The sequence below is a fragment of the Hemiscyllium ocellatum genome, chromosome 6 (assembly GCF_020745735.1).
Source record: "Hemiscyllium ocellatum isolate sHemOce1 chromosome 6, sHemOce1.pat.X.cur, whole genome shotgun sequence".
NCBI classification, from domain to species: Eukaryota; Metazoa; Chordata; class Chondrichthyes; order Orectolobiformes; family Hemiscylliidae; genus Hemiscyllium; species Hemiscyllium ocellatum.
This window is the reverse complement of record NC_083406.1, coordinates 50,881,833-50,903,132: the sequence shown is the minus strand read 5'-3', so window position 1 is coordinate 50,903,132 and position 21,300 is coordinate 50,881,833. Positions and strand designations below refer to the sequence as shown.

At 40.1% G+C, this 21,300-nt stretch overlaps 1 protein-coding gene across 2 annotated transcripts in view; it reads right to left on the bottom strand.

The window, feature by feature from the left end:
• Positions 1 to 2,126: 2,126 nt before the first annotated feature.
• The window catches only part of cfap410 (cilia and flagella associated protein 410), a 68,498-nt gene continuing 49,324 nt past the window's right edge, over positions 2,127 to 21,300 (bottom strand). For both annotated transcript variants that reach the window (XM_060826559.1, XM_060826560.1), the window contains 3 exons: positions 16,168 to 16,342; positions 12,989 to 13,088; positions 2,127 to 3,310 (listed from right to left, as the gene is read on the bottom strand). In XM_060826559.1, coding sequence (XP_060682542.1) covers positions 3,176 to 3,310; positions 12,989 to 13,088; positions 16,168 to 16,342 — 410 coding nt within the window. In that variant the 3' untranslated portion in view covers positions 2,127 to 3,175. The remainder of the gene's footprint in view (positions 3,311 to 12,988; positions 13,089 to 16,167; positions 16,343 to 21,300) is intronic.

Genomic DNA, 21,300 nt, shown 5'->3' with positions numbered 1-21,300 from the left:
CTTCATGCGTACCCTTTGTTTTAGTGGAATTAAATTTCAAGAATTTTCCAAGTGGAATCCATGCACAGACAAGATCCCTTTAAAGAGATTGTAGATTATTGTGCTGTTTTTTAAAAGTTCTGAATGGAATTCCTGAATATCGTGGCATCTAAACCAATCTCTATCAGACTGCCCCTCAAACTCCTTTATCCAGAGAACAATTTTACATCCTTGTGTTGCAGTTAAATCCCCTCAGATCTTGAAATAATATCTGTGAATCTTCTCTAAACCTTCACAACAATTCTCATATCTTTCAGACAGTTGATGCTTCAGAATGAGATGCAATACATAAACGTGTGACCTACCCAGAGATTTATAAAGGTTGATCACAATTTCTCTGCTTTTTTGACTCTTATGATGCTTTCCATTATTTTAAACATTTCCAATTTCATGTCCCTAACTCACAGCATGTCCCTATATCATATCTGTTTATTCTCTCTACAGCTTAAATCTCACTGGGATAGTTTGAAGACTCTACCATACCTTCCTCAAAAAGATGTCCAAACAGTGCCATTCAACCCATCTTTCTGCACCCAGCTTGACTTGTCCCCTCTCTCTGAACTAACTCTCCTTCAACTCAACTTCTTTCAAATTTGGATATTGCATGGGTGCCAGCTCTGTCTTCCTTCTGTAGGACATATCAAACATGTCACATTCGCACTCAGGGGACCATCCCTCATCTCTACTTCGGTACACTGAATTCCGTATCACTGTCACTTTCTGCTTCCCACATCCACACTTTACTTGGTTCGACAGGGTCTATGCTCAACTCTTCAATCTTTACTTCTCTATCTCTACTTCTAGTGAAGATTATCACACTATTAAGTAACTTCCTCATGCTCTGATGTCATGTGAAGGCTCTATTCCGCTTCTCCCAATTCTTCTGTTACCATCGCCTCTGGTCACATAATGCAATTTTCAATAGCAATACTTATGTAATGATATCTTTCATCTTTAATAACTCCTCCACCTGCCCACCACTCATTCTTTAGTAGTTGAATGTAAAACCCATTTCTTACCATCTGCTGTCACCCCTTACACTCCTTTCCATAACCATGAAAGGATTTTCCTCATCTGTACCTTCCACTGTGTCATCCTCCGTATTTAGCAAATCATCCTCCACCATTTCACTACGTTCAGTGGTGATGCCACCACCAACTAGACCTGCTCACCCCCTCCCTATCAAAGACAAAATCCACTATAATAAACATCTCAAAGAATTGAGCTCTGAAATACATTTCTATGTTTCAAACATGAAACTTGAAAAATGCAATTATAGAATAATTGCTTTTTATATTTGTTATGAAGTCAAAAGAGCGTATTATCACTTTAAGAGAGAGCTGCCTTTTCTGAGTTGAGAATTTGTGACAGCACATATCTGTGACCAACTCACAGGTGCAGGGAGTGCAGAGATTTGATAATATATAACTATCAGCTTGGGGTTGTTTTGATATTAAGGCAAACAGATTTGAATTTAACCAATTATTTAAATTATGCCCAGTGTACCAAAAACCAACTAAATTTGATTGTACTGACAACATCGAGAGGACATAATTTTGGGGAATAAGAAGGGCATTTTGAAAATTAGTCAGAGCCAACAGCTATGCTCAAGATCTCAAGGCTCTCAAAGAAATCTCTCAAAATGCATCATCTATTAAAGATTTCAAGGAATTTTATACAAGGATACTGGTAGTAAAAAAAATCATAGAAGATGACCCAGAGAGAAGACAGCAGGATCGGAAGGATGGAAGGAAACAGCACATTTACATGATAAGAAGGAAGACAGCATGAGAGACAGTATGGACTTTGAGAGATTTAGTTTAAGGTTTAGCATTATTTGAGCAGCATTTTTACAGGGTTGGAATCAGACAGTGATTAGTTAAGAAAAAGGGGGCCCGAGGTTTTGTTTAGTGTTCACTGTTAAGAGTTATGAAAGTAAATTGTTAGTTTTTTCTTTAAATAGTGGAAATCAGAGGTTTTCTTTCACTCACATTTTTAGCAGATTATGAGGCAAGGTGAATTTTTCTGGGGTGTTAGTTTTAATTTAGGGGTTTGACCTCTGTGACATAACATATTGTTAACCTACATGCACTACTCAAATTATACACCAGTTTATCGCTCTGAAAACAAAAACATAAAAGTGTCGAAACATTTAGTTACACACATTACAGCCAGGAGTCTTTCAGTGGATGCTATAACATACTTGGTAATAATGAGCTACTGCATTCTTATCTTGGTCCAGACAGCAAGCTAGAGATAGGAAAGTCCAGCAAATTCATAAAACCTGTGGTCTAAATAAATAAATTCACGTGTTTTACTACACTGGGATCTGAATTTGATCGCAGGTTTCCCTCTCGTTCCTCCTCCATCAACACTTACATGACCATAGAACTTAAGCAAGTGTTTGTCCATGCAAAAGCTGGTGGTGATGGCTGTTCAAATAGGAGGGATAACACCAGCTTAATTAAACTGTCCATAATAAAACATCAGAAGTCTTCAGATAGTGAGTGACTGGACACACAAAATTTGTGGGTAATACAAACACAGGACTTTCTTGGCACTGCTCTTGTCAAGGTCCATGCTCTGCATATTGATGCACTGATGATAGCATTTTTATAATAGATTTTTATTCAGATCATTACTTGAGGCAAAAATGGATGCCTAAGTACTAGTTGCAAGGATAAGAGGACAAAAGTTCTAACAAGCAATATTAAATCCTTAAAGCTTTAGAGAGGAAATATGAGATTAATTTTCCTTGCAAATGTTCCCTTTTATTATGCTGCTATCTTTTATACAGTAACACAACCAATCTCCTCAGTCATATTTGCATTAATTTGAGGGTTGACTGGTGAATCTGGACTCTTCAGTTAAACCAGGAGTGGTGATTACAAGGATTGAAATGTTTATGCAGCTACTTCAATAGTTACAAAAAGCAGTTCCTGTTAGGGAGGATAATGGTATGTAAATAATGGGATGGATACCTTCTAGGTCTATGATGGTAACACTTCAGTGAAGTCGCTTCACCTCAACTCTACAAGTCACAGTTTTAATGTTCTCTAGCATTTCCTTGAATTTTTAAACAGCTCCCATGAGTCAAAATCAACTTGCACTGTCTGTGAGTTTGGTTGGTTATAGCTCATTGGTCCTGTTCAGTCTCTTTCCTGTGCAATATTCGGAGTTTTTGCTCTGTCATTCTGTATACAATCTCCAGCCCATCTCCATCGAGCTCTTTCAAGAGCAAAAGAACAGCACTCAGGACATTGGAAGTGCACTGGAAAGAGAAAAATACATTGGTGGTATTATTGATAGTGAGGAGGATACTGTAAGTCTACAGTGTTATGAAGGAGAAAGTATGTAAGATAAAAGTGCTTTTCTGAATTTAAAGTATAGCCACAGCTACCAGCTAAAGGTCGAGCTTTTCCAAATGTAACAATTGGCCGTTAAATGGATACCTGAATTTTGGTTGCTGTTTGGACAACAATCCAAATTTAATCAATTAGTTTAAATTATGCCCAAGACATCAGAACCAATGGAATTTGAATTTTATTGTTTTGACAATTAAATTATAAAAATTTACTGTGTCATTAGGCCGGGCATATTAACCTGATATTTTGAAAATTAGGAGGGCAATTGCCATCGATCAGAGCTGGACAGCAACAAATATCTTGCTGTCAAAGAAATTACAAAATGCTTTCTATCAAAGGTACTTTCCATATGAAACATACTTGATTAAATAAGAAAGACAACGATCCAGGGAGATCAGCACCCAGAAGAGTGAAAACATTGAAGACGACAGAGACTGTATTCTTGAGATTAATGTTTAATAACTGTGTTATTGGAACAGCATATTATTTTAGGGAATTAGGGTCAGACAGTAAGTAATTAAGAAAAGGTGGAGGGCTTGGATTTATGAATAGTTTTTTTTGTTTAACATTCATGATTAGAGTTAGAAAAAAATAAAATTGTTTTTTTTTAAGAAATGGAATTTAGGGGTTCTCACATATTTTAACAGATTACAAGGTAAGGCGAGCTGTTTGGTTTTAATTAACAGAGGGGTTCAACTCCATGTTGCAATACTTTGGTGCTCGGCATCCTGCGTTGAGACAGATTTGAACATGTTTACACAGATCCAGTCAGGGACTCGGACAGATGTGGGGTCCAAAAGGTCCCAGCAGATTTAAACACTCGGCAATAGTGTCCTTGATCTTTAAATAAAATTTAAATGAAAACATTTGTTTAATTTTGGTTACTTGTGGTTGGTTAAATTAAAAGTGAAGAAAACTGCTCTTAACATTGCTAAAGAGGTTCTGGGGTTTGAAGATACTTCTCAAATTTACCAAGAAAGTTTAGAAAGACAGAGGAAGGATATACTTTTAGAATTAGCAAATAGGTTAGGATTGGGTTTAACTAGGGACAAATGGAAAGCTGAAATTGTAATGGAGTTGGTCAAGCATTTAGTTATATCAGAGAAACAGAAAAGTTCAGTAGAGTTAGAAAAACTTAAATTGCAATTGAGGCAAATGGAGTTAGAAGATAAATAAAGGGAAAGAACAGCCATGTTAGAAGATAAAGAGGGAGAAAAAAATTCTTGGCTGAGCAAAGAGAAAGGGAGAGAGCATTTGAACTTCAGAAGTTGCAAATTAATTGGGAAAGTCAAGTTAACAGGTTGGAGTTGAAGAGAGAAGGTAGGGATATACACAAATATGTTAAAATACATTTTGACAAGAAAGATGTCAAAGTCTTTTTTATTTCATTTGAAAAATTGGCTAGGCAGATGGAGTGGTCCTTGTGGGTAATGCTAGTTCAGGCTAAGCTGGTAGACAGAGTGAGTGAGATATTTGTAGCGTGTCAGATGATGTGTCAAAATATTATGCAGATGTCAAAAAGGCTATTTTGAGTGCCCATGAATTGGTACGAGAAGCATACAGACAGTGGTTCAGAAACATAAAGAAGGAACCAGGTCAGACTTATGTTGAGTTGGAAAGAATTAAACATAACAATTTTGATAGCTGTGTCCAGGACTTAAAAATAGTCAAGACCTATGAGGCTCTAAGACAGATTATTCTGCTGGAGGAGTTTAAAAACCCACTTCCAGACATGATAAGAGAACAGAAGGTTCAAGAAGTGAGAAGAGTGGCAGAGATGAGAGATGAATATGCATTGGTGCATAAGGTGAAATTTAGTGTCCGACAGGAATTTCATCCTCTGAGGAATAGATATTGGGAGAGAGTGAGACCCTTCACTACAAAGCAAAGAGTAGAGCACACTGGCAAAAGCTTACTGGTGAAAAAAAGAAGCCCAAGATAATGGAAAGGAGGTGAAAGGCCTCAGGTGTTTCCACTGTGGTAAGGTGGGACACGGAAAGTCACCACACTGGTCGTTGAACAAAGGCACCATGGGAAAAAATGTGGTAAAAGAGGCTAAGGCAGTGGTATTAGTGAAAGTAGTAAAAGGAAACCCTGAGAACAGTCAAGGAGCTGCAGGGGAGTGCACAGCCTAGGCAGGGGCTGGGTCTAGAGTTAGTGCCCCATCTCTATAAGGACTTCACCTCTGTGGATAAAGTTTACCCAGGAAAAACAGGACAAGAAGTTACAATTTTAAGAGATATGGGATCTGCTCAGACTCTAATAGTAAGAGATGAAAGTATTTGCACATGTTACCTGAGAAGGTAATAATTTGTAGAATAGATGGACAGAAATTTCATGTTCAGGTTAGGTTTCATGTTCAAGGTCAGGTTAGAGAGCCAAATCAAGACTGGGGAAGTAACAGGGAGAGTGATTGACAGATTACCAGTTCCACGAATACAGTTTGTTCTTGGGAACAACCTCGCAGGATCCAAGGCAGGGGTGACACCACTTGTGATGGATAAGCCAAAGGAAGACCGAGGAGTTAAAAGAAAAATACCCTGGAATTTTCCCAGATTGTGTAGTGGCAAGGTCCAACTGCCATAAGTTACAGTAAGAAGGAAAAGCTAAAGAGAAAGACGAAGGAGTTGAAGTTCAGTTAACTGACACCTTCTTTGCTGTAATAGTGCAGGATAAACCTGAACAGCGGGTCAGGCAGAGGTGTTTAGTCCTGAGAGGCTAACGGACTTGCAACAGAAAGGAGAGACAATAAAAGATGTTGATGCATACTCAGAAAAGGAATCAGACTGTACTCTTGAGGGTTATTATTTTAAGGATAGAATCCCAAGATGAAAATGAAGACCACGGCAGCTTTGTGCAGAGGAGAAATGGTTGGCACTGGATTGTGTTGCCGGTAGAATACAGACAGGAAATATTATGGATAGAACGTGAATTACCATTAGGAGGTCTTCAAGGTGTGAGGAAAATTCAGGTTAAGGTGCAAAAGCACTTCTATTGGCCTGGACTGCATAAGGATATGGTTAAAGTTTGCCGTACATGTCATACGTGCCAAATGCACAGGCAGTAATAAAACCTTTCTTGCCAATTCTCACATTTGAAAAATGTTTCATGAGGGTTATGATTGATTGTGTAGGTCCCCTCCCTAAAATTAAAAGTGGGAACTAATATTTGTTAACCATAATTGATGTGTCTACAAGATTTCTGGAGGCAATTCCATTACAGAGTATTAAGGTAAAACGTGTTCTGGAGGAGTTTGTAGCTTTCTTTACCTGGTATGGGCTACCAAGAGACATTCAGTCAGACCAAGGGTCTGATTTTACTGCTAGGCTGTTTAAGGAAATCATGGATACCTTAGGCATACAGCACTTTAAATCAAATGTGTACCATCCTGAATCCCATGGAGCTTTGGAAAGGTGGCATCAGACCCTGAAGACAATGTGAAGTGCGTACTGTCAGGATTATCAAATGATTGGCATGAAGGTATCCCATTCGTATTGTTTGCCATTAGAGATTTCCCAAATGAATCTACTCAGTTTACTCCCTTTGAGTTAATATTCGGACATGAAATGAAAGGGTTTTTGAAGTTAATTGAAGAAAGATCGATAGGACTGAAGTTGGAGATCTAACTTTGGATTATGTGTCTGAGGCAAGGGACAGATTAAATTGGGTAGGGGAATTAGCTAAACAGCACCCAAAGAGGGCACAGTATAGAATGAAGCAAGTGACAGATAAGAACTCTAAAATTCGGATTTTTTCCCATGGCAATGATGTATTATATTAGATTACTTACAGTGTGGAAACAAAGCCCTTCGGCCCAACAAGTACACACCTACCCCCCAAAGAGCAACTCACCCAGATCCATTCCCCAACATTTACCCCTTCACCTAACACTACGGGCAATTTATAGCATGGCCAATTCACCTAACCTGCACATTTTTGGACTGTGGAAGGAAAATGGGGAACCCGGAAGAAACCCATGCAGACAAAGGGAGAATGTGCAAACTCCACACAGACAGTTGCCTGAGGCGGGAATTGAACCCGGGTCTCTGGCACTGTGAGGCAGAGCCACTGAGCCACCATGCCACCCTATTAGAATTGTTATCCGTGGTAGGAGATCCTTTCAAAGCCAGGTTTAGTGGTCCCTATCAAATTGAGGAATAGTTGAGTTAGGTAAACAATCTGGTAAAGATGTCAGATAGAAAAAAACTGTATTGGGTACATGTGAATAAGTTGAAATTTTAATATAATACAGACAGGGAACTGGTGAAACAGGTGTTAATTACTGCCCCGCAGAGTGAGGAAACAAATCTCGATGGTGTGGATTTTGATGTGCCTGAAAATATATTAAATAATGAGGAAGTCATTCAGGAGTGGTATAGAATAGTGAGCTATATCTGTCTCAGAAGCAAAGAACCCAGTTGAAAGGTTAGTTGCAGCAGAATGAGGACATATGCAGGAGAAAGATGGAGACGACTGATACTATTGTGCATGGGGTGGAATAATCCTCCCAAAGCCACACAGGTCCAAAAGGAAGTGGATGCAATGCTCAACGAAGATATCATCGAATGGAGTCAGAATGAGAGGAGTTTGCCAAACGTGTTAGTTCCCAAACCTGACGGGATTCAACCATTTTGTATGGACTATTGGAAGGTCAGCACCGTAACTAAATCGGACTCCTATCTGATTGGAGGTCTATATAGAGAAAGTTGGACAAGCCACTTACATCACAAAGTTGGCCATGCTGGTGTTATTGGCAGATACATTTATCACAGAAAGCGAAAGAAGTTTTTGTGCTTTGAATTGCAAGCCCATTTGAAGTTACAAGTGATTCCCTTTGGAATGAAAAACGCACTGGCCATATTCCAAAAGCTCATGAACAGAAGTGTGGCTGGATTAATAAATTATGCAGTTTATCTGGATGATGTAGTGATCTTTAGCAAGTCATGGAACGATCACATGGTACAGTTGGCAGAGCTCTTTGAATGATTACAAGAAGCAAAAATGGTAATAAACTTAAAGAACCCAGAAATCGCCACGGCAGAGGTGAAGTTCTTGGGGCATAACACTGGATATGGAAGGTGAACCACAAAGAACAGGAAGATGAAGGCCATCGAGGAATTTCCATATTATCCTCGAAGAAAGAGGTGCTTCGAATTTTGAGACTGACCGGATTTTACCAAAGCTATGTTCCAAACTTCAGCAGTGTGGTGGCACCGCTGGCAGATTTACTAAAGAAGAATGCAAAATTTTGGTGGACAGAACAACGCCATGGGCATTTGAGAATTTAAAAGCAGTATTAACCACAACACCAGCTTTAGCAGCACCTAACTTTTTGAAACACTTCAAAGTTGCAATCGATGCAAGCAATATAGGAGTTGGAGCTGTATTGATGCATGAAGATGATGATGGAATTGAACAGCCAATTGACTACTTTTCGAAAAAAAAAGTCAATATCCAACAGAAAAAATACTTTGTCATCGAAAAAGAATTATTGAGATTAGTATTGGCCGTACTACATTTTAGTATTTATGTGACAAACAATGTATCGGATACAGTTGTGTATACGGAGGCGATCCTCTCACATTTTTGGAAAGATTTAAAGTTTAAAAATATAGAGAGACTATTTCATTGGATCTTACAGACTTTTAATTTACAAATTGTACATGTTGTGGATCGTAAAAACGTGATAGCAGATGCATTATTAAATATTTAAAAGAAAAAGTGTAAAGATTTGACTGATTCCAATAGAGTCATAGAGATGTACAGCGTGTTTTCTTTAAGTTTACTATCTGTTTTGCTTCTCTTAATAGAATATAAAACATTACAGCACAGTATAACAACCTTTTTAACAACCCTATCAACCTGGGTGATAACTCACAAGGACCTATGTACATGGACAGCAAGATCTATCTGCGCATCTACACTAACAAGAATCTTACCATTAGCCCAGTACTCTGCGTTCCTGTTACTCCTTCCAAAGTGAATCACCTCAAACTTTTCTGCATTAAACTCCATTTTCCACCTCTCAGCCCAGCTCTGCAGCTTATCCCTCTGTAACCTGCAACATCCTTCATCACTATCCACAACTCTACCGTCCTTAGTGTCATCTTCAAATTTACTAACCCATTCTTCTATGCCCTTTTCCAGGTAATTTATTAAAATGTCAAACAGCAGTGGACCGAAAACAGATCCTTGCGGTACACCACTAGTAACTGGACTCCAGGATGAATATTTCCCATCAAGCACCATCCTATGTCTTCTTTCAGCTAGCCAATAGAGCCATAGAGATGTACAGTACGGAAACAGACCCTTCAGTCCAACCTGTCCATGCCAACCAGATATCCCAACCCAATCTAGTCCCACCTGCCCGCACCTGGCCCATGTCGCTCCAAACCCTTCCTATTCACATAACCCTTCCAAATGCCTATTAAATGTTGCAAGTGTACCAGCCTCCACCACATCCTCTGGCAGCTCATTCCATACACGTACAACCTCTTCATGAAAAAGTTGCCCCTTAGGTCTCTCACCCTAAACTTATGCCCTCTAGTTCTGGACTCCTCGACCCCAGGGAAAAGACTTTGTCTATTTATCCTATCCATGCCCCTCACAATTTTGCAAACCTCTATAAAGTCACCCCTCAGCCTCCAACGCACCAGGGAAAACAGCCCCAGTCAGTTCAGCCTCTCCCTGTTGCTCAGATCCTCCAACCCTGGCAACATCCTTGTAAATCTTTTCTGAACCCTTTCAGGTTTCACAACATCTTTCCGATAAGAAGGACACCAGAAATGCACACAATATTCCAACAGTGGCCTAACCAATGTCCTATACAGTCGCAATATGATCTCCCAACTCTTGTACTCAATACTCTGACCATAAAGGAAAGCATACCAAACGCTTTCTTCACTATCCTATCTACTTGCGACTCCACTTTCAGGAGCTATGAACCTGCACTCCAACATCTCTTTGTTCAGCAACACTCCCTGGGACCTTACCATTAAGCGTATAAGTTCTGCTAAGATTTGCTTTCCCAAAATGCAGCACCTCACATTTATCTGAATTAAACTCTATCTGTTACTTCTCAGCCCATTGGCCCATCTGGTCCAGATCCTGTTGTAATCTGAGGTAACCCTCTTCGCTGTCCACTACACCTCCAATTTTGGTGTCATCTGCAAACTTACTAACTGTACCTCTCATGCTCACATCCAAATCATTTATGTAAATGACAAAAAGTAGAGGGCCTAGCACCAATCCTTGTCTGGTCTTCCACTGGTCACAGGCCTCCAGTCCGAAAAACAACCCTCCACCACCACCCTCTGTTTTCTAACTTTGAGCCAGTTCTGTATCCAAATGGCTAGTTCTCCCTGTATTCCATGAGATCTAACCTTGCTAATCAGTTATATATGTGTGCAGAATTAATATGAAAGGTATAACTTAGGTTAATGACATATTGTAATGGTATTAAGAATTAGAGATTCTAAAAAATAAATCTTTTCATTATAATGGTTCATGTTTTTCTTGAGTGAGAAAGTATGTATGGTCACTATGATAGGAAGAGCTTTTCTGAATTTAAACTGTGTTATTAAAGATAAATTACATCTGACTAAATTAGATAGATTAGATTACTTACAGTGTGGAAACAGGCCCTTCAGCCCAACAAGTCCACACCGACCAGCCGAAGCGCAACCCACCCTACCCCTTACCTAACACTACGGGCAATTTAGCATGGCCAATTCACCTGACCCGCACATCTTTGTGACTGTGGGAGGAAACCGGAGCACCCGGAGGAAACCCACACAGACACGGGGAGAACGTGCAAACTCCACACAGTCACCTGAGTCGGGAATTGAACCCGGGTCTCAGGCGCTGTGAGGCAGCAGTGCTAACCACCGTGCCACCCACATTAGTTGATGAAGAAAGTGACTGCACTCCTAAAGACATTTAGATTGATTAGATTAGATTAGATTACTTACAGTGTGGAAACTTCGGCCCAACAAGTTCACACCGACCCGCCAAAACACAACTCACCCATACATTTACCCCTTCACCTTACACTGCGGGCAATTTAGCATGGCCAATTCACCTTATCTACACATCTTTGGACTGTGGGAGGAAACCAGAGCACCCAGTGGAAACCCACACAGACACGGAGAGAATGTGCAAACTCCACACAGTCAGCCGCCTGAGGCTAACCACTGTGCCACCGTGATAAAGGCTAACTTCTCTTGGCTTGGAGGCAAAACTAAAATCCATTGGAATATCAGTGCAGTCGTTGCATATTGAGAAAAGAGTCAGAAAGCATAGTAATGTTGAACTTTTGTTTTTCAGACAAGAAGGAAATTCAGATTCAGGTCCCCCAGTCCTTAGTGCTCTGGACATCGAGACATTTTTATTTTGGAATTTGGTGGACAGTGCAAAAACTGAAATTTTGTAAGTGACATGAAGCTAGAAAATGCAGTAAAAAAAAAGTAAGGTAAAGTCACTCATTACAGAGAGATGAGTGGCATTGAGTTTAATCTAAGGGTCACCATGCTTCAGGCGATCGACATGATTAAGAAAGTAGGACCTTCATGTTAACCTCAGGTGGTGTGGTAAGTGAATCTGATAAATGCACTTTGCATCATAAAACAACCATCCACCCAAGTGAGCTAATGAGGAGGATAGTGATTGTGGATCTAGGTGTACGGGGAGAAAATGAGAAAACGGGGTTGAGAAACTTATCAGCCATGATTGAATGGCGGAGTAGATTTGACAGGCTGAATGGTCTAATTTCTACCCTATGTCTTATGGAGTGATTGTCATAATGCTGGTGAAATAGACAAACACTTTTAGATCACATTAATTCCAAGGTGTATGAAATGGTTTCCTCTGAAAGCAGCATAAGAACAGGCAGTATAAAATGGAAGCATGCAAGAGAAAGGAGAACAGATGAACCTGGCAGTACAAGAAAGAGGCATAGGGAATCCTTGAGGTAGGCCTAAGCTGAAATATCAAGCTGGAGAATCATATCGGGCTTGAAACATGACCTTTTTGCTCTCTCCACAGATGCTGACAGACCTGCTGAGTCTCTCCAGTACTTTGTTTTATTTCAGATTTACAACTTCAGTATTTTGCTTTCATTATTGTGTCAAGTCTAAGCACCACACTTCAGGAAAGAGGTTGCAGCGTTTGAAAGTGTGCAGAAGGACTTTCCCTGTACGGTGTTGTGGATAGAGGGACTTTGGAGAAACACAGGGTTGTTCTCCTTACAACAAGGTAGGTTACAAAGACGGATTTAATAAGTTTTCATTATCATGAAGGACTTCCAAGAAACTGGGGAAAAGTCATTATGGCAAATTAGGTCACCAGACGAACTCTGATCAAAATAACAAAAACCATATGTGACCCTGTATGAAGGAGTGAATGGTTTTGATATGGAAGTGAGCTGCCTGGAAAGAGGAGTGTATCAGTAATAGAAGTCAATAATAATTCACAAAAAAAAACTTGAACAGCAAAATTTTACAAAGCAGTGGGACTTACTGGCAGCTATTTCAGAGAAAGAATAGGAATAGCTCTATCAAATGGTACACAACAGATACTTCACTCACCCTTTGGGTGCCATTGTAGGAATTTCGGTCCTTCACTCCAACAGAGGAGAAAAATTTGTCTCTTCCCAGCGGTTTCATTCCAAGTTCTTCACGAATTTTACTAGACGGAAACCCAGTTTAATCAATAAATGTGACCCTGAAATCATACATTTCTGTTGCCTAATCTGTCTGATGTACAACAATGAGAGACTCCATACTGTATTTCTTTCAGGGATTTGGTTTTGCCATCATTGTTCATAAAATAAGTTACTCGGTGGATAACTCTATGGTTGATACACACACACTTTGAATTGGTCTCCTGTATGAATGACTCTCAAACTTTAATCACATCTAACCGTAGGCTTGATCAGTGATAGGAATCAGCCCATTCTTGTGGCACAATTTCAAATTGCCATGAAAATGCCATTCTATCCCAATTCCTGTCAGTTAGCTAGTTCTCCATCCCTGCTAACACAGTACCCCATACCAGCCTGATGTTTGGTACGTTATTTTAAGGAAATCAAATATTTTAAAGATATTAGTTTCCTTTTATCTATTCTACTTTTGACTTCCTCAAAGATTTCTAATAAACTTCCTTTCATGGAGCAAAATTGACTCTGCTTGCTTGTATTATATATTTCTAAATGCTCTACTGTTAAATCATTCATAACAGAGGCTAACATTTTTCCAATAACAGATGTTAAGCTAATACTTACCTATTTTTGCCTCCTTCATTTTTTTGAATAAGGGTGTTTGAATTGACAGTTTTCTAAACATCTCAGACTTCTACAGAATCTAAGTTTGTTTGATAAATTACTACCAATGTATCCACTATCTCCATAAGTACTTCTTATAAGACCTAAGATGCAACTCATCATGGTCGAGGGGACAATTTGGACTTTGGCTCTAATAGTTCCCCAATACTTTTCCTCTCTCGAAATTACTATACTTCTTTCCTTCTTTGATTATTTAGTAATTCTGGAATGTGATTAGTGTCTTCCACCATGAGGGCAAAGTATTTCTTGAACTATGCCACTTCCTGGGTGCTAATTGTTCCTTCAGCATCATTCTTTAAGCAGCCTATGTTCATTTGGCCTCTAACATCATTTTTTTTAAATATACTTAGTGTTTGTTGTCCGTTTTGATATTACTTGCTAGTTTACCCTCAAAGTTTAATTTTCTCCCTTTTTGTCTTTTTAAGTTTATGTTGATTTACAGTGAGTTAGCTACACCACAGTTAAATATAGCATGTAAAAACATTTACACTATCTTATCAATTATTCCTTAGAGAAGGCGCAAGCCAGGTTAAATACATTAAGTAAATTTCACTCTATATGGTCCCATAAATACTCATAAGGCAGGCACAGCTGAAGGTACATTGTAACATTCCTTCTACACTGCCCAGAAGAAAGTGAGCACTGCAGATGCTTGAGATCAGAGGCTAGAGTGTGGTGCTGGAAAAGCACAGGTCAGGCAGCATCCAAGGAGCAGGAGAATCGACGCTTTGGACACAAGACTTTCATCAGGAAGGGCTTATGTCCAAAACATTGATTCTCCTAATCCTCGGATGCTGCCTGACCTGCTGTGCTTTTCCAGCACCACACTCTCAACTCCTACAACATTCACAGAAAGTGTAAGATTAGATATAGAATGAAGCACCCTGCATAGAATAAGAACAGATATTTGCAAATGTGAATATTCTCCAGAACAGTTTCTGAAAGGTAAAGTAATACTGCCTACAAGCAGTTTCTGATATTACCAAATTTTCAATATACTTGAAATTTTTCCTTCCACTTTCAATGTTATAAACATTACAAATCAGGTTGCTATTTGGGCAGCAGGGAATCAGAGACTGACTTTTATCTATGGGACTTGGTTTTACCAACAATTCTGCGTTCTTTTCTGGTGTCCTGAGTTGGCTGTTAAGTATCTCAGGCTCTCTTGTGTATGAAGAGACAATTGTTTTGCAAATCCAGCCCAAAGCGATGTAACGACGGTCCCCTTTAAGAGCTGTGAATATTCAGTATGAAATTGAGCACCAAAATATCAATGGCCTCAACATGCAATTCAGCCCCATAACATCATTGTCAACATAGAAAAAAGCCCTTTGGCCAATTACATTTGCGCTTTTCAAAAGCGACCACCTAACTGTTTGAATCCCACGTGGCATTGTTTGAGAATAAGAATAAGGCTCAGCAACCAGATACCTCTAAGTTCAGATAATCGGTTAAACATTGGGCCAGGAAGTGACAAAAGGCCAGAGTGAGAGGGAGGAGGTGTTTTCCAACTATGAGATAGGACAATCTCCATGAAAAGGTGGGAGGTAGCAGACGTCCAAAACAAAATAAGATCAATTTCTAGAAATGGAATAGTGATAGGGATAATGGGGGAAGAGTGGGTTCAATTCTCTTTCATGGAGGCAGTACAGGCAAGTTGAGCTAAATGACTTCTTGTGCTCTAGGATTCAATCGGCTGAATCTTACAGTCTGGGTGGCAGCCTTTGTGGCATGTAAAGCCCAATTCCTTTTCCACTCAGCTCCAACTCGTGTCCCAGAAAAAGAGGGCTGGGTCACTAACCAACTAGGTCATCAACGTTGCACCTGCCACCATGACCTTCTTCCCAGGGACTCCTTGCAGTCCCAGCTGGTCATGCCATGGTCAGTGGCTCACAAGGCTGGACTTCCTATCAATGAGAGGAGAAAGTCTGACCCTCAGCCTGTTTATGCTGCCACCATCAATATGTTATTGCTGTGGAATAGGCTACAAGTTTATTTGGGGCTGAATGCCCCACCACTCTGTTAAATCCAGCACAATCCTTAAAGAGACCATATTGTCCCTAATAAGGAATTTCCACTGATGTAATAGGGGGAACAGGAAAGTAGAATTTAAGAGTATTGTATTCACCCTGTGATGTTTGAGGTGAGTTATGTCCAAACGGAGAATAGAACATTCACAAGCATCAAGATCCCTTTCAGAAATGAACATGACACCTCTTGTATAAAATCTAAGACAGACAAAAAACCCTTCCATACAGATATGGCAAGAAACTTTTCAATTAGATTACTGAGTATCCATTCAATCCTGCTATGTGCTGCTCACTGTTAAATACTCATCTCTAAACAGGGATGAGTGATAGGGAAATTGTGAACTGACCCTCCTGATTAAATTCAAACAGAAAGCTGATACTGTCCCCTCCTCACTTTGTCTCTTCCATCCTGAAACTCAAGACATCACTTTCCATTTGAGTGCTTGATTCAGAGGTGCTGACTTCTCTTCTCGAGCAGTTCCTTATTGGCTCCATGGGCTCTTTGCTGTGCATGGCCACCATTTCTTCTCCATCCTCTAAAGCCTGAGCCACTTCCTCCTCTGTCACAACTGTAACAGATCAATGAGAACATTTCAGCAAGAGCAATTTTATAAACTTGCATTAACTGCAGCACCTCTGTCTAACTCAAACATACTGACTTAAATTGGATAAGCCATTCAGTTCGTTCTGATCCTCAACCATTTTGCATTTGTATGACCCAAGACAATTAGTGGATCACAGCTGTATCAGATCCTATGCTTACAAAGATACACAAATATCTTAGACCAGATCACAGCCAAAAGTGAAACCACCAAACCATGTGTTACATGCACAGGGAGGAGGCCATCTGTCAATCATTTATGTACTGGTATTGTCTGGTCTCACCTACCACTTATGGAACAGTATTTCGAAAACAAACTGTTTTGAATTAAGATAGTCTCCTAACACTCTCCATGATAATTCAAGGTTGATGACACTTAACTGCTGGCCTGACCAATAAGAGAATTTAATATTCAGATTCCCTCCCTCCAAACAATTGACAGGTTTTCTACTCGCTAAGCTCACCAATTCCTGGGAATATCTAGCCACAACTATCCAGATTTCCCAACTACCAAGAAACCAGAAAACTTTAACAGGTCAAGAATCAAATCCTGGAGATTTGTATTCTGTGTGATTCTTAGATACAAATTAGGAGTAAGAGAAAGTCAATAAGCTCCTTGATTCTTTTCCACCATCCAATAGGAGCATGGCTGATTGGAGTATGGTTCCAAATGTCAATCTATTCCAAATAACTTCATTACCTTAATCTTAAATGGGAAATAGTGATAATTAATGTCTTATATTTCCAAACTCTCCCACAAGGGGAAATGTCCTTTCAGCATTGACCTTAGGATCATAAATTCATCTCTCATTCTTCTGCACTTTAATAGAAACAGGGCCAGCCTGTCCAAATTTTCCTCATAAGGTAACCTACATATCTCATGCACTAATTTAGTGAACCTTCCTTACAAGCCATCTTTTCCAATGTAGCTCACAGCATCAAATAGGAATTGGTTAGTATTAACTCTCACCCTATTGCATTTTTTGGTTTCTAAGGCAGAGACTGCACCTGGTTTTTAAGTACAGACACACACACTATTGTGAAAGATCTAACAAATTCTGTTATTTTAAACACAGCACTTTGTTTCTGAGACTGTCTGGAACAGAAACAGAAGCCCAAAAACTCAGGTTCTCAGTTTGTTAATTGGATTTCCACTGCTGGCAATCTTTAAAGAAATGGGACAGAAGTGAAAGCTAATTGGGATTAATAGTTAAGATTAAGCAAGTACTTTTTAGTCCGTGATCAGAACAGACATAAAAACTCTGAAAGTCTAATTTTATTTCTCAACAGAAAGTGAGCAGAAGTGTGGCTATAAAGGTGTATGTGTTGCTGAATAGCTGAAATGAAAAGAAAGCCAGGCTTGATAAATAACAAAAGAACTGTGGACGCTGTAAATCAGAAACAAAAACAGAAGTTGTGGAAAAGCTCAGCAGGTCTAGCATCTGTGGGGAGACATCAGAGTTAACGTTTTGGGTCGAGTGACCCTTCCTCTGAGGAATGGTCACGACCTAAAACGTAACTGTGATTTCTCTACATAGATGATGCTTGACCCACTGAGCTTTCCCAGCAATTTCTCTTTTTGCTTCTGAAGTTAAATAACTGTGTGATTCTTACCAGAGTCCCAGAATATTATTCAGCAATGAGAGGGATTCTAGAAAGACTTTCACAAGTGTACCATCCTAGAAACATAGACAGTAAGACCAGGAATAGGCCATTTAGACTTTTGAGTCTGTTACACCATTCACTGCGGTGGATTATCCAACTCAATTGCCAATTTTGCTTTCTCTCCCCCCCCCACCTCCCATTTCCTTTGATCCCTTTTGTCCCAAAGTGCTAATTCCAACTCCTCCTTGAAATCAGAGTGTTTTGGTCTTGACTGCTTTTTATGATAAGGAGTGGTGAGCCTGTGGAATTCACTGAGTTAAAGAAAAATCTCTCTCATCTCTTCTAAATAGCTTACCCTGAATCCTTAGACAGTGACCCCTGCTCTGGACTCACCAGCCATCGGGAACATCCTTTGTACATTTTTTTTTAAGAATAGATTACTTACAGTGTGGAAACTTGTTGGGCCGAAGGGCCTGTTTCCACCTATCCTGTCTGGTCCTTTTAGAATTTTATAGATTTCTAGAAGAACTTCTTCATTCTTCTGAACTCCGGCAAACATAATCCTAACTCCAATCCCTCCTCTTCAGTCAGTTCTGCCATCTGGAATTAATCTGGTAAACTTCACTACACATCCTCAATAACAAGAGTATCCTTCCTCAGATAAGGAGACCAAAACTGCATACAATATTAGAGTGTGATCTCACCACAGGCTTGACTAAGGCAAGACATGCCTGTTCCTGAACTCAAATTCTCTTGCTTATTCAGGCCAACATACCATTTTACTTCTTTACTACCTGCTACACCTGCATGTTTATATCTGTGGAGCTCAGATAAACAAACCTGACGCTTTCTAAGCACTGGATTTTTAGGAGTGTGGTTGAACATTACTGAAGAAAGATAGTCAAAAGAGACACTGGGACTACATGTGGTGCTACACATTTTTGTGTATGGCCCAAAAAAATCAGACATCTGCAGTCCTCACTTTCTCCCAAAAAAATCAGACAGACCAGAAGCAGGTATTTAAAGAGGACTTTAATTCCTCAGGACTTTGATTGAATAATATTTCCCGATTACTTTCAACTTTAGTCTGTTAGTTTTAGTTTAATTATTTGAAACATTAAATCTTTTCGATTGGTTTCTTCCATTGGGGCATTTGGGAAGTTCAATTCTTTCACAGTACAGATCAGCATGAAATTAGAATGAAACAGAAATGTTCCAGGATTACTTTAATATATTACTAAGTATGTCCAACCATAACTCCAGTTTGACTTCATGGGGTGGCTGAAGCTACACCTGGACTCAGTACGGAGCATTATTGATGCTGTGGATGTCATAGGTAGCATGCTAAGTGTGCTGGTCACATTACAAGCAAGGGCTACACAGGCAAAAAAGCATTAGGTGACAACCAGGAAGACTAGTAATCATAGACAGGGAGTGCAGGAGTTCCCTGTGGCTATTCCCCTCTCAAACATATATACTGTGTTGGATACTTTTGGTGGGTGGAGTGTGGGGGGGTGAGTATTGGGCTTCATCCATGTTTGTGGCACCACTTGACTCTGTTGCACAGCAGGGGAGGAAAAAAACATTAGTGAGAGGGAAGTTGATTGTAGGGGGAACCAACAGGTGGTTCTGCAGTAGCAAACAACATTCTTGAATTATATGTTGTCTCCCCGCGCTAAGGTGACAGATGTCTGACAGCAGCTGCAGGGCATTTGGAAAGGGAAGGACAATCGTAGTATATGTTAGTACCAAAACATGAGTGAAAAAAGAAACAGGTACTGCGAGAGGAATTAAGAGAAAGTAAGGTCAAGAGTAGTTGGGACATGTACAAGCTGGATAGGTTACACTTGAGCCGGAATGGGTCCACTACCCTTGCCCGGCAGCTTTTAAACTAATTTAGCAGGGGGATGGGGCACAGGTCCATAGATGCAAGCTGGGAGCAAGGTTCAATCAGATTGTGGGAAAAAGATATACCACCCTGCCGATCCAGAGCATACTCACATAAAAAACACAGAAGCTGGCCTGCAAAACACAGAAATCAAGCCTGCCAACACATACAGAAACTATCCAGAGTACCCCAGTCTTGGCAAAACAGGCTAACATAAAAATCAGACATGGCCAAGCCATTCCCAGACCAGAGAATACACTTCCTAAAACAGGTTTCATAACCAGCTCTAGCCCAGATTAGCACTGCAGTCCCAACATCCTAAGGGGAAGGTTCCTTTTACCATTGAAACCGATACCGCATAAACAAAAGAGGCAGACTGGGAGACCCCAGAATACTTTGCTCACAGGAGGAACACAATGGATAGACCTGGATGCCAGGAGAAGTAACATTTACACGTATTCACACACATGGGAAATACAATGAAGAATTCTCTCGAAGACATTCTCACCCACTCCTGTGTCAATTACAAATGAATTGCTACTGCCAGATGCTTGGTTACTTCCATTCAGTTTTTTCTTGTTTTGTGGGTGGCACAGTGGTTAGCACTGCTGCCTCACAGCGCCAGAGACCCGGGTTCAATTCCTGCCTCAGGCGACTGATTGTGTAGAGTTTGCATATTTCCTCCGTGTCTGCATGGGTGCTCCGGTTTCCTCCCACAATCTAAAAGTGTGCAGGTTAGGTGAACTGGCCGAGCTAAATTTCCCGTAGTGTTAGGTGAAGGGGTAAATGTAGGAGATTGGGGTCTGGGTGGGTTGCGCTTCGACGGGTCGGTGTGGACTTGTTCGGCGTGGATTTGTTCGGCCGAAGGGCCTGTTTCCACACTGTAACTGTAACTAATCTAATCTCTTTACAATTTTCACCATTATACTGTAACCGCTTTACAATTATCACCTTTGTGTTGTACCCCTATAAAATATACCTGCACTCTGTTCTGGGAAGAGCATTTGGCCATCTGTGCACAGAATCAGTTCTGTATCAGCCTGGTTAACTGCCCTTCCACAACATTGCTTTGTTTAATAAACCACTTGTTAATTTCACTACGATCCTCATTTGTAGTCTCTGACCCATTGGGCTCAATTCTCTGACACAGGTACAGAAGGAATGCTCAAATATGGGCAGAAGGTACATAGGCCGTCCAGAAAGCTAAGATGCATCTATTTTAATGCAAGGAGTTTGACTCGTAAAACAGATGAAGTTGGACCATTGAGCAGGATGTGGAAATGTGACATTGTTCCAATCGTTGAGGCATGCTGAGGAAGGACAGGACTGGCAACTTAACATTCTAGGGTACAGAAGCTTACGGCACGATATACAGGGCTACAAGAGATGTGGGGCATTGCATTATTGATAATGGAAACCATCATCACAGTAAT